The following is a 14,265-nucleotide window of genomic DNA, read 5'->3' on the forward strand; positions in this document are numbered from 1 at the left end:
AAATGGCATGCTAGACCCAATATGTTGACTTATCCATACGTACATATTTTAAAACGTTATGTCAGTTTAGTAATTATACTATAAGTAGTTGTTATACACCTTACCAAAGTCGCGGTACTTTTGTCGTGTAAATAAAGATGTCATTATATTTTTTAGTGGCGCCACTAACATAAACTCTTAGCTTGAATACGACGTTACTGTGAATGCAATTCTTATTTTGCGATTTTTTTGGCGATTTTATTTCAGATCATAGCATCATAACATTCTCCGTATTTTGTTGGTGTTGAAAGCTTTTATTTCATTTCAAATTCTCGGTTCTACTAGTCAAGGCTAGCGAACTAGGAAGAAATCTCCATTTATTTCCCAGTGGGCAGCTGCAGAGGACTGGCCGCTACGATCCCGGGCGAGTCCATGTCGAGCGGACAGGGGGTCCAGCTCCCTTCGACGAACCCCACGAACCCACAGGTCATACCGCTCCACTCCTTCATACAGCAGAAGTTATTTAGCTCAGGCCAGCAGCGATGACATGACGGGTCAAAACACGGCGGGCTGGAAATTTGAAAGATAATGATATCATAGTTATTTTCTTATTACATATATTGGGAAATTTAATCTAATGATTCGTTTCACATTGAAAGAACCTTAGTTTACAATTAACTTCTCACCCTGACCATAGAGGAATAAAATTGTTATTCTGACCCTCTGATATGTGATGAGTTCATAGATTTTAAATATTGAAAAATATTCGCATGCACTCAATCCGTTTCTCCTAAAGACATTCCAGATATATTTTACCACATCAAAAAGATTACAACGCCAGTTTTTCCTCTCAAACTTGAATAAACTAAACTTTACGTACGGTGTTGAGCAGTATGAGAAGTCGTCCTCACACCAGCACCCCAGTCCGCACGGACCCACGTCACTTTCGTCATACGGACACGGGCCACCTGGAAAATCAAACAGATCCAGTTCTGTCTTCATTGTCACACACCCTAGCGGTACAGAGGTGTATTGCATCGATTCTTCCTGTACTAATCATGTTACGGCTATGATTATTTCTTTCTCGTAAACGACCGCCTCCTCTTGCACTTGGAAAGGAACACAGATTTTGTCAATGTGTAGGTACCCTAGCGGGGCGGATGTGCGTGGCATCAATTCAGACCTATCTGTATACTAGTACTGTTACGGCTATGCTAATTTCTCTCTCGTAACTGACCGTCGCTTTTTGAAACATTTTAGCACGCTCAGTCAATAATGTTCTCTATTTGACTTCATTCGAATTGCAACATGGACAATAAAATGCGGACGCTATGCAGCTAACTAAGGTGATATATATTGTGACCACATATACATATACACAATGAAAAAACCAACAAAGCGTTAATACAATCAAATACTAGTAATAATGACATCAAGTACCATCAAATTTATGTTTTAGGCGTGTTTGATAAGTGAATATGGTAAGGCTAAAAATACTGGGGTTTGAACCCAACTTGGTGCACAAATCAGCACGATACGATGATCTAAGCATTGCTTCATATAAGTTCCTCAAGTCAGATAGGCGTTGGTAAACTTCAATTCGGTAATTCAATATTAAACCGCCAGATGGCGTAATGGATCCATTGTGTAGTTAGGGTTGAGCTTTGCTCACAAGATATACTGTCGGGTGACGAAAATCGACGTGTTTGATTGCAACATTTTAGGGTTCATTTTAACAGCTTGCCTCACCGTTCAGAGGCCATTGTTCAATAGCTGCATCTGTAACTCCTGCGGACAGCCAGGATGCAACCTGTGTCAAAATATATTCATGAACAAATATGATGCAAGGAATGAATAAATAAGTAAATAAATCATACTTTTTGACAGGAAAATATTCCCACTCTCCGAGAGAAAGAGTGAGGTAGAGAGGTAGAGACAGAAATAGAGGGGGGGGGGGGAGCTCGAGAGTGAGAGTAAGAGAGAGGGGGGGGGGGGGGTGAACTATGGCATTAAATGCAAATACTTCATGTATCGGCCAAATTGCTTACTTACTTAAAATAATCATCCACAGCTCCGTTGACAGTCATTTTTTTCAGATATCAAGGCAAAATTTTCATTATTCAGGTACCTAGTCAAGCATTACTAAAACTGTGAGTTAACTAAACAGGCAGCAATCGCAGACCATTTTCTGAACGGCTAGGGGGTATTTGGATCCAATACTCTTATATAGGGGTGTCACTGTATTCATTTGAATTATAATGAATTCTTGAGGGTTTTATGGTATACATATATATAAGACTTTTAAGTATACGACACAACTCATGCGATCCACAACTACGTAACAGAAGAATTTTAACGAGAATCAATCGAGAGGATCAATTGTTGTCTTATGTCTATTGACCGAGTTTTTTTCACACTGAAATTCCATCAGAGGCCCAACCAGTCTTATTGTTTATGAATGGTTTTATTTCGCATCGAGCGACAAACAATAACATACAATGGCAGCCTTCATTTCTTCGGCTGAATTGCAGTATGCTTTACACATGTTTTCACAATTAAAATGAAAAGCAATAGAGGTGCACAATTCGACACATTATAAAACATAACAATAATCATCTTAAAATAACTGTGTATACATCCAAGGCTTATTTATACCTCTGGCACTATGAACTGTTTAACAAGTCGACAAGGTACGGCAGTGTAGTCTTTCTGTACCTAGCAGTTCTACAGTGGAATTGTGTTATCTGGTGTTTAGACCTGAGGTTTCTGCCATGTAGGCTCACACGGTTTGGCGGTAGCCATTTTGAGAAATACGAGGAGCTCAGCAAAGAGGTACCAAACTTTGTACAGAGTTCGTGCCGTCTGTGCACAGAGACGGAAGGGACAACTGGTCTAGAGCCATGTCGTAACTAACATAGGTGGAACCAAGAATTATGCGGCAAGCTCTTTTTTGTACGTTCTCTATGGCCCTAGACTGGGCACTAGTGATTCCTGGATGCCATACCGGACACGCGTATTCTAAGATTGGTCTTATAAATCCACAGAACACTAATGCCAAGTCAATAGAGTCTAGACAATGTCTCTTTAATACCCGTAACAGGTACAGCCTGCGGCTGCCTTTGCTGACCATCATGTTGACGTGGATGTCCCACTTAAGGTTAGCTTGAAAGATCACCTCTAGGATCTTCGCGAATTCAACTACATTTGTACTTCAAGTGTTGTTGACTTAACAGTCACTACAGGTGGGGGAGGGGGGTTTCGCATGAAGCATATGAGCAGTACTATGCACTTGGAGGGGCTCAGTTGCATGTAGTTGGCTTCTGTCCAATGAACGAGATTATCCACGTCAGTTTGCACCATGGAGTCATGTGTAATTATAACGACTGCCTTGCCTCCGACGTGCGACAAAGACATGTCATCAACATACTTCCTTAGACGACAGCTCAACATACTTTGACGACAGCTCAACTCACTCACCATCATGTACAAAATGACAAACGGACTTGTACCCCCACATTTACAGCTGCTCACTCCGTCAACAAGAGGCGCCCAGTCTACAACACGTCTACAACAACACAACAACACTCACCTTCATGTTCCTCGTTGCCGGACACAGACCCTCAAAACAGTTTTATTCCCTTCACGTCTTCACTCTGGAACCAGCTACCGCAGACAGTCAGAGACGCCCGTAGCCTCGCTGATTTTAAGAGAGTGAGCAAAAAGCACCTGTTCACCACAAGGCACCACCAAACTTACCGACGACTCGGCCCAAGGCAGAGCAACATCCAAGCTGCCAGGCTACGCATGGGTTGGTGTCAACTGAACAGTACCTTGCACAAAATGAACATCAAGAGCAAACAATGTGTCTGTGGGGCCTCTTCTGAAACAGTCCAACACTACCTACTACATTGCCCCTTGTACACTGAGCAGCGTAGCAAACTCACCACCACTGTTGAATGCCTTGTACGACAACGGCCTACTGTTTCACTACTGCTCCACGGCTCACCTGACCATGACCCTGTCATCAATAGACAGCTTTCAGGAGCACTGTGTGTGTACATGATATCTACCAAAAGATTCTCTTCCAGCCGTGCCACTGTCTAGTAAATTTTAGCTAGTTAGGCATAAGTGTTAGCTTTACCTGCTTTTATTGCAACAACTATTTTATTCTATTACTGTATATACATGTTCATTTTGTATTGTATATTTATATGTCTGTGGCCACGATACCAGCCATGCTGCCTAGTGCTCACAGTGTATTGTCTTGTTACAACCTGAATAAAGAAACATACTTCCAAGTCATGGCTGAGTCTTCACTCACCGGTGATGCGTCATTTATGAGCGCGAGAAACACCAGGGGACCCAACTTGGTTCCTTGCGGTACGCCACAAGTAAGCGCTGTTAACGATTCGATAGAATTTAGGCGCATACCCAGGGAATGATGGAACGTCTGACGCCTAGGTCCAGGATCCCGGAGTTTGCAGTCAGGTGGTGCACACGATCAAAAGCGCGTGTGAAGTCATGCAGTCAGGACGAGGGTGTTACACTACTTACAGAAGCCAGGCTTGTCTGTTGTACTTGCCAAGTGATGCATTAAGCTGGTTAGATAATGCGTGGTGGATTTGCCCTTGAGCGATCCATACTGACGGGGGTCTATAGCTGGTAGTATGTCGCTTAAACACCAATCCGTGACAAAACCCTCGCAAACCTTGGCGAAGATGGGTGTCAGGGATATCGGGCGGAGCTTTTCAAGACGTGCTGGTTTCTCCTTCGGAACAGGTACGACATCAGCCATCTTCCATACTGAGGACACATACCCTTCCTGGAGAGACGAGTTGAACATGTCGCTGACGGGCAGACTAAGTTCAAAGGCGCCTGAATTCTCGCACCACCAATTGTAGGCCTGGCCGTTCATATAGGAAAGAGTAGGCGTACTGTGTCCATTTTCCTTCATTGCTGTGAACCATCCCAGCCCCATAAATATGACCAAACTGTTGCCTTCTGTCCGTTGCACCCTGAGCTGGAATTGTCAGTTACCTAGTTATAGCTTTGATAATTTCCATTGGGGGCCAAAACCCCATGCTTACCCTGGGGGTCCAAATTGGGTAGCCTGTCAGGCTTGCCTGTGCCTGTATAACCTTTTCCGCGAACCCTATGTAGACCTCTTGTGGTAGCAGTGTACATAGTACATGTACAGTATTTATGCATGACCTCTTGTGGTAGCAGAGCACAGTATTTATGCATGTCCCCCAAGGTCGATTTGCTGAAGGCTGAGTAGAAAGCCTTATTTGAGAGGCAGCCAGATATAACCTGTGCTGCATGGTCAAAAATTAAGGCGTCGACTCTGAGACTGTATGGTTTGTATTGTGAAGGTTTTCCCGTCCATGTATAAATGCGCCCCATCACGCAACTTATAGTGTGACCTGGCTGCAGTTATTTGACCTCCGCAGAGTGGCGTTTCAAAGTGGGCGTGAGAAGGCAATACACCGACAGGATATATTTTGTTTTCTAATATTTTGTGGCTAACCCCTAAATATCTTGGTTTTTCGTATTCATTCTGTCTTTTAACGCGTCGAAGGCAGTCACCTTGTGGCCTTGACGGGTTGCCTTTTTATTTGCGAGGCTGGAGCTCAAGTTTTTTTTCCAGGTAAGACGACCTGTTTATTTGGACTTTGACTCTTTATAACACGAGATGTTTGATAGCAATATAACCTTCTGGAGAACGCCTGGATGGACTGTCCTTATATTTGATGATGTGACAATAAGGGGTCGTGACAACGCTTTACGCTAAATTCACGAAGGCCAGCAACGATTTACGCTAAATTCAGAAAGGTCTGCAACGCTTTATGCTTAATTCTAAGTTTAGAAGGCTGACAACTCTGTACAGAGGCGGCGGCAGAAAAGTTACTATTTAGCGGCGAAATATTGCTGACCTACGGCGCGACAATCCTGGGGAGGGGGGATTGTAGCCTCTATATTGTGCTGAAAAAAAAAAATTTAGTGACATTTGTGGTTGCAGTAGGCCTTAGAAGTTATTTGTTTTGGTGTTTACAGGCAGTGAAAAGGGGTGAAAAGGTCACCACCTATGTTTTAAAGGCGTATAACATTAAAATTGTCCCTTTTTTACTTAATAGCAATAGTAGAACTTTGACAATGTTTTCTCCATTATAAAGGCACTTTTAGAATTCTGTTTACAAAGTCCATTGTGTAAAGGTATCTGTTGGTAAATTGACAAGAAGTGACCCTAGAGGTCAGAGTTCAACACGGCAGTAGAGGACAACATGTCTTGGTTATAAATTAACCGTCTAAGCAAGCCTATGCGTGAGGCCTATGTTTAATAGGCGTTGTGCACTATGCATGTTGGGGTTACCTATGACGATAGTTCACCTTTATCCGTGGGGTGACCTACATTTATTGTTTTTCAAAACAGCACTAAGAGATCTAACTTTTCCCATGGTTACAGGACACTTTGATCGGAGATCTAATGTTTGCTCATGTCTCCCATGGTTACAGGACACTTTCATCGGAGATCTAATGTTTGCTAATATGGTTACAGGACACTTTCATGGGAGATCTAATGTTTGCTAACTTTCTCCATGGTTACAGGACACTTTCATCGGAGATCTAATGTTTGCTAACTTTCTCCATGGTTACAGGACACTTTCATCGGAGATCTAATGTTTGCTAACTTTCTCCATGGTTACAGGACACTTTCATCGGAGATCTAATGTTTGCTAACGTCTCCCATGGTTACAGGACACTTTCATCGGAGATCTAATGTTTGCTAATGTTTCCCATGGTTACAGTAGCTTGTTGGGCAAATGTATATTAAAGTGTCACGTACAAGTAGTTAAAACTGTATGAAAAATAAAACTTTCCTTTTTAACCGTTTTAAGTGCTTCTTCTACTAGGAAGACGCGCTAGCAATAATACCTTCAACGGTATTAGTTTTTGAAAACCGGAATTTTCTTAAAATGTACATGCAAAACAAATATTTCAAAGCAACTTTTATTAGGACCTTTAAAAGTACCTCATTGACTAATCAGTCAAAATACGAACGAATCCTTTAAATGATATGATTTTTTTTGTTAATGATATCATCATCTCTTTTGATATCCATCAGTCCAGGAACGCATATAGCTCTGTCGGTAAAAGTACAAGCGATGGACCAGCAACAACAAGGCCCGGCTAAACCGGAAAATTTCCGTGTCCGTCCGATGACTTCTCTATCAGAATTTTCGCTGTTGTTCGAGTGGGCAGTAGCTGAGGGGTGGCGCCCAGGTGTCTACGATGCAGAAACCTACTATAATCAGGACCCAACCGGTTACTACTTGGCGGAACTGGACGGCGTTCCGATCGGAGCGATTGGTACCATAAAATTCGGGGAAGATCTTGCTTCCATCACCCAGTACATAGTCAAACCGCCCTTCCGGGGAAAGGGGTATGGCTACAGGATGTGGCAAGAAGTTTTGAAGAAGATCGGGGACAGAAACCTGGTTCTGGAGAGCGTTGCCGCTCAGCGAAGTAACTACGAGAAATCCGGTTTCAAGAGTTCGTGGCAAACAATCCGGTTCCGCGGAGTTGGTCGTACCGATGACCATGTCATCAGCAATGCAGGAGATCGCGTAACGCTGACTTCAGTTGACAAAGTGAACTTTGACGACCTCTGTGCCTTTGACCAAAAAGTTTCTGGTGTGTCACGGCCAGTCTTTCTGAAGAGCTGGATCAACCAACCTGGTTCCATCGGCCTTGTTGCCGTCGAGAGTATCGATGGCACTGGTCAGAAGAGAGAATACAGGATCGTCGGCTACGGGTGCAGTCGGCTTTGTTATGAAGAGTACCAGAGCACCACCTTCTCCCGAAAAATCGCCCCCATCTACGCGGAGACCTCTGCAGTTGGTTCACAGCTATGCAATGCTCTAGTCGCGACCGTTCCACCAGGAGTTCCCTACTATATTGATGCCATCGATGCAAATGAAGGTGCTATGCAGATAGTGATTGGCTTTGGCGTAGAAAATGTTGAGCAGGTAACACATATGTTCACGAAATGGAACAGAGTTCAGCAAAACATGGTGTATGGTTTAACCGATTTCGAAATTGGGTTTTAAAGTAGTCAAAATGTCCTGGTGTTTGCAAGTTTACACATAGAATACAAAGTCATGTAAGATAACTGTTTTATGTCGATCATTAGAAATGTCCCAATTCAGCCTTAGGTGGCAATGACCTTTTGATAAACTACTCGTTTACGTAACGCTACTAAGTGTTAGATATAAGCCCGCAATGATGATGATGAGATATAAGCTGTCCTCATTTTCCTGGGTAAAGATTGTACACAGTTAATAGAATTTTTATCAAGCATTACTACTTTTTAAAGGTAAACACACGTACCTTTTCGACAGCGATCAGTCCATCTTGCTCACGGAGTGACCTAGTTCTCGCGAGAGTTACGAGAACTAGGCTGAGACTAGCTTGTAATTTTGCCTTCTAGCAGCCATTTTTCAGCGGCCTTGGTTCCAGATGATTTTGTAACGTTTGAGCTCTAGGTGCTTTACTTCTATGTTACTCTTTGTTTATATGATGGTTTATAAACCTCATGTAGAATTTAAAAAAAATACATAATTACATTAGTTTTCTGACAGCATCTAAATTTTAGTCATTCTCTTTAGTGCTCTTGATGTATTATACTATCGTCATACAGGGGTGGAAATTGGAATAAATGAACTAAAGTTAGTCCCTTGTCTTGTATCTTTTTTGTTTTGGCGCCATCTGGCGCCAAAACACTGTGCCCCGTTTCTTCCTTCAGTCAACCAATGGTTCAATTTTTCAAAGTTAACCCAGCCCTTCCAAAGGCCCTTCCAAATGCCCTTCCCAATTCTCTCTCTGGTGGACTGGTCTTACGGCTTAGGGGAACAACAGTACATCCCACTCAACTTTTAAACCTCCATTTTTACGCATTCGTTACCAATTGTGGTCGGTACTGAAAGCCTCTTAACTGGTTACATCGAATGAATGAAACGCTCGTATGGCGATATTTCAGATCCATTGGTGTAAGATATAGTTGATTGAATTATCTCACATAACAGTTTTGCATTAGCTATTCATAAACATGAAATAAATGCCTAATTAGGCTTATGCATTGTATGTGGAATCCACATTGTGGATATATAAGTAGGCAATGACGTCAGCGAAACGTTCTGAGATGATGACGTCATGATCGTATGACCGCAGCAAAACGCTAACCTGATTTTAGTAAAACGCGAGTTTCGCGAGCTCAAAGCGTTACACGAAAAATAGCAAAAGATAATATTGGCGGGTCACTATTTACATTTTCACATAACTACACAAGAAGAAACTGATTTTCTCGAAAAAAATTGCATACTGTTTGACAAAACATTTCACTTAACATATTCATTTTTATATTCCTGTACATGCCTCATTTGCATATTTGTGAATCTCTCCATGCGACCATATCAGGTTTAGTTACTCTGTTTCTATTTATATTACATTATAATAACTAGAAAAAACGTTCACACAGTCAAGCAAACCTTGGTAAAATGCCAGCTTTTTTTAAAGCACTTGTTTGGGTTGTCTCTGCTTATTTTGATGTAATTCTCATGTTTATTGATGAGCGCCGGCGAAGCACCGATGTACTTTTTCCTGACGATATCCTTACTACAAGCCAAAACACAGCTTTTTTTAGAAGCACTTGTTTGCATGTCTTTTGTTCTCACTGAAACCTTTATATTTCGTTATTTTGCAGTTTCCCTTAGGCCCAATCTATATTTGTTTCTTGAATCTGTAGTACTACACACATCGTAGTCTACTACTGTAGTAGACTACAGATTCGCGTCCGGTTTACACTCACTGACAGGGAGCCTAGCACGACACCTGCTGTTCCCTGATTGCCGAGAAACTGTAGTGACCTAATGTGACCTGTTATGACCTTTGAGCAGAAAGTTCAACACGTTGTGTATATGTGAAAAAGTAGTATGTTCTTTTCCGATGCACCTAGGAAAAGAGCCTGAAAACTCGTTTTTACAGATAAAAGTACTAAATGGCCTTCGAAGTGTAATCTACTGCAGTTTCTGTTTACACCCTATTCGAATATTCATAGAACCTCCGCTGAACTGTACTACTACAGTAGTACTACAGTAGTACTACAATAGACTACAGTAGTAGACTACACTCCATTTCTGCTTCACCCAGAAAAATATGTAGTCTTCTACTACAGTGGTAGACTACGATGGGTAGTCAACAACATATTAAATAACATTGTCCTTATTTTTGGCGTTTTCTCTCAGAACATAACATCATAACGTTGTCCATATTTTGTTGGTGTTGAAAGCTTTTAATTCCTTCAAATTCTCGGTTCTACTAGTCAAGGCTAGTGAACTACGAAGAGATTATTTATTTCCCAGTGGGCAGCTGCAGAGGGCTGGCCGCAACGATCCCGGGCGAGTCCATGTCTAGCGGACAGGGGGTATTGCTCCCAGCAGCGGTGACCCCCACAAACCCACATGTCATACCGCTCCACTCCTTCACACAGCAGAAATTATTCAGCTCAGGCCAACAGCGGTGACATGACGGGTCAAAACACGGCGGGCTGGAAATATTAAAAAAAAAGGATTTTATTTATATCACAATCATCTTCTTATTATACACATTGAGGACTCCATTTTGTTTCTGGAGTCCTTATGTTAGCCCATACATAAATACATCTTCAATGAATGCTACATTTTATTCTGTTTTGATCTTGTGTCCATGGGCGCCGCCATATTGATTTATGATGTCATGGGTCAGCCATCTTTAACCCTATTCAGACCGGGCTTTTTTGGTCATCCCTGGACCGGGGGGGGGGGGCTTTTGAGGCCCTCCACTTCTAAGTCCTCTAACTCTCGAACGACGTGCCGTAGGGCCACCAAATTTTTAGGACATGATATCGACATAATATCTGACGAGTATTTGACGTTTGACGTTACGTTGACGTTAAATGACGTAATTATGACGTCATCAATCTGATTATATTGGCCGGACCCATGAAAAAAGGGTATTCTCAGAATGCTTCAAGTTATACTACAAAAATGTAACAACAAGTGCAGATAACAGAATAATAATGTTTATTATGACTTGTATTGCCAATAGCAACATCAATGACCTCATAATGACGTCATATGATGACGTCATGCACATCTAAGATACGAGTTAGGCTCCGCCATATTATATCAACTACCTTGAATTTTTAAAAGTTCTTTTTTTGCAACAAATTATCACAAAGGGCAATGAAAATAGACTAAATTCATTCATTTAGATGTTTTTGATGAAAAAATACCAGGTAGTTACAAATTTTAAGGGATAATTAGCTTGTTATTCTTGATCTGGCCATACGGTCCGCCATCTTGGATTTTGGGCTGATGACGTCATCAAATTAGCATAATTTATGCATACATAATTATGAAAGATATGCTAAATAATATAAGATTTTATTTATGTAACAAAATAGCAGTAATATAGCAAATAAATGTGAAAAATACATTGTTAGAACCAAAAATTGTGATTTTTGGCAAAACTGCCTATCAGCAAACGGTTGCCATGGCAACACGAAAAAATGGAAAATTTGTAAAACTTCGTAAAATTGTTGCCAACAATATTTTAGGAAAACTCACCAAATTTGGTGGCTTTAGCGTAAGGCGTTCTGGCGTTATAGGGCATCGAAGTTAGCGCGGGCCTCAAAAGCCCCCCCCCCGGTCTGAATAGGGTTAAACCAACCAGCTGACCCTTCTTGACCAATTACAAAACGACTCACGAAGTTTTGTCTCAGAGTCAGTGATGTTATTCGCTTGTTATTATGGCCATAATGCTAGAAGTGGTAACTGTCAGGATCAAAACACAACAAGACAACGGTAATCCTGACCATGGAGGAATAACGTATTTATTCTGACACCCTTACATTTTATTTCAAAAAAATAAAATATTGAAAAATATTTACATGCCGCTTAGTCTGTTTCTTTTTAAGACATTCAGGATATATTTTACGATATTAAAGAAAAGTTAAGAATGGTTTATTTTTTTATCTCAAACGCCAATAGACTATTTACGTACGGGGTTGAGCAGTACGAGTAATCGTCCTCACACCAGCACCCCAGGCCGCACAGGTCGACGTCGGTTTCGTCATACGGACACGGGCCACCTGGCAACACAGTACAGTTACAGTTCTGTCTATCAGTACCCTAGCGGAACGGAGGTGCATTGCAACAATTTTTGGCCTTCCTGCACTAGTCCTGTTACGGCTATGCTAATTCCTCTCTCGAAAACGATAATTAAAACGTCAATTGGCACGCCCAGTCACTTAAGCTTGAAGTGTATGGTCAAGCTCTAGCTGTGCTCTGGCTGAGGCGTATTTAATAAGGGATCAGGGCAGTGTTCCAGACAGCCTGAAATTTTCTTCCTCTGGATTTCGAATGGAAATCATGTCGAGCGCGGAAGATGTAACAATCCTAGGGGGTCCTGATTTTTTTTTAAATGTAGACCCTCAGAAAAGCTAGTTCCTGTATTTTGAGGGGCAAGTTTTGCTGTTAAAGTAGACTCAGCATGGTTCAATGTCATCTGTACTGACTCCCTGGTTATCTTTGCAAACTTTTATTTTCTTAAATATCTTTACATGCTAATTTTTGTCCATCAGAGGAATAGGAATATTTCTATGTCCCCAAGTGCAAAATTCCGCCAAAGGACGGAGGGACGGAAGCTGACTGGAACCCTGGATGGTAGTGCACATTGTTTTAAGCGATGGTCTTTATTTTACCAATCAGCATGAAACGATGATCTAAGTATTACTCCATATAAGTTTCTCACGTCAGATAATTTTATTATATAGGTACTGATAAACTTCAGTAATGTAACTCAAGATTAAACCACCAGATGGCGTAACGAACCAATTATGTAGTTATTTAAAATTAGAGTTAAACTTTACTCATAATCTATACTGCCTGATGACGACAATCGATGTGTTTGATTGTGACATTTTAGGGTTTATTTAAACAGCTTGCCTTACCGTTCAGAGGCCATTGTCCAATAGCTGCATCTGTAACTCCGACGGACAGCCAGACTGCAACCTGTGCCAGGATAATTTTTTTTACAGATATGATAAGATAAAAAGAAATAAGCAAACAAACGTACAAACTGAGAAACAGATTTTTGACAGGAGAAAAGCCCAATTCCCCAAGAGAGAGAGGGCGAGATAGGTAGAGAAAGAGAGAGAGTTCAAAGAAAGAGAGAGAGGGAGAGAGAGAGAGTGTGTGTGTGTGTGTGTGTGAGAGAGAGAGAGAGAGAGAGTTGAAGGAAGACAACAAATGCAAATCTAATCATCCAAGTTTAAAGCTCCGTTGGCACCCATTTTTTTCAGATATCTAGACATTCAAATATTTTATTTTACCTTTACTTAGTCAAGCATTACTGAAACTGTATGGGTTAACTAAACAGGCAGCAATCGCAGGCAATTTTTTGAACGGCCAGCTGGTTGGTTTTGAGTTGACATATCCATAGTGTCCTCCTAGTATATGATGTGTGCCCAATGTTCTTTCTTGTATTATTATTCGAAATCACGAAGTTATCTTCATCGTAGAACCTACACCGTAGAACGTCTTATGATTTTCATGTATAACTTTTATTCAGGACGGATCTACGTTAGACGAAAAGACACAAGACACATTTTTGGCCACTAGGTAGGCGAATTTCGTGCGACATACGCACGACTAAACAAAGACTTTGAGTTTGCAACTGTGCGACAATCGTGCGATATATATCAACGAAGACTTACCAAAGTAGTGGACAGCAACAGGAGATACCGGTACTGCATGACTGGTTGTGACAGAGAAAGACTGTGAGAGATCCCTACAGAATAGGAAAAGTCCAATATGGCCTTTTGCCACGCAAATATTAGTTTTAAACATGACGTAATCTTGTCAATACAATATTTTATTTAAATGTGTATATAATGAATGACTAAATGACACAGGAAAAGGACCTAAGCCTGGCCCTTTACAAGAGCAACACAAACTTCTGTAAACCAATCATGGTGTGACAATGTTAGATAGGGTGTTTGATATAAAGGGTTTTTATGTTTTCCCCGGCACAGAAAACTTAGAACTTAGAACTGTGTTTGAATATACTGTACTGTTATTTTTTACTCACACACAGTACTACAATACTACTACTACTTGGCAAGCTTAATCTTATACAAGATAATGTATGTGCGAGTATTTGAACAAAATGTTACAGGGAAACATTTTG

General features: G+C 41.2%; 2 protein-coding genes across 3 annotated transcripts; one reads left to right on the forward strand and one right to left on the reverse strand.

The window, feature by feature from the left end:
* Window positions 1-294: 294 nt before the first annotated feature.
* LOC118404213 lies at window positions 295-13,897 on the reverse strand. 2 transcript variants are annotated; one of them, XM_035803244.1, is made up of 4 exons: window positions 13,793-13,897; window positions 13,028-13,088; window positions 860-947; window positions 295-549 (listed from the first exon to the last, which is right to left on the reverse strand). In XM_035803244.1, exons 1-4 carry the CDS (start codon window positions 13,829-13,831, stop codon window positions 357-359), a joined length of 381 nt encoding a protein of 126 aa, XP_035659137.1. In that variant the 5' UTR covers window positions 13,832-13,897; the 3' UTR covers window positions 295-356. The 2 variants fall into 2 exon arrangements, with proteins under 2 accessions (XP_035659137.1, XP_035659136.1); XM_035803243.1 differs by lacking the exons at window positions 295-549; window positions 860-947 and adding exons at window positions 10,261-10,582; window positions 12,079-12,166.
* LOC118404206 lies at window positions 6,108-8,678 on the forward strand. Its single transcript, XM_035803234.1, has one exon. The coding sequence runs from the start codon at window positions 7,071-7,073 to the stop codon at window positions 8,085-8,087; it is 1,017 nt and encodes a 338-aa protein (XP_035659127.1). The 5' UTR covers window positions 6,108-7,070; the 3' UTR covers window positions 8,088-8,678.
* Window positions 13,898-14,265: the final 368 nt, after the last annotated feature.

Source organism: Branchiostoma floridae, chromosome 17, assembly GCF_000003815.2.
Source record: "Branchiostoma floridae strain S238N-H82 chromosome 17, Bfl_VNyyK, whole genome shotgun sequence".
Classification (NCBI taxonomy): domain Eukaryota; kingdom Metazoa; phylum Chordata; class Leptocardii; order Amphioxiformes; family Branchiostomatidae; genus Branchiostoma; species Branchiostoma floridae.

Excerpts from the sequence above, each read along its gene's own strand:
- LOC118404213 (XM_035803243.1), bottom strand. The coding sequence starts at position 13,831 with ATGCAGTACCGGTATCTCCTGTTGCTGTCCACTACTTTG. Across the intron at positions 13,089-13,792 it reads TGTTGCTGTCCACTACTTTG|GTTGCAGTCTGGCTGTCCGT; the intron begins GTAAGTCTTCGT and ends ATCCTGGCACAG. Across the intron at positions 12,167-13,027 it reads TGGACAATGGCCTCTGAACG|GTGGCCCGTGTCCGTATGAC; the intron begins GTAAGGCAAGCT and ends CTGTGTTGCCAG.
- LOC118404206 (XM_035803234.1), top strand. The coding sequence starts at position 7,071 with ATGATATCATCATCTCTTTTGATATCCATCAGTCCAGGAACGCATATA.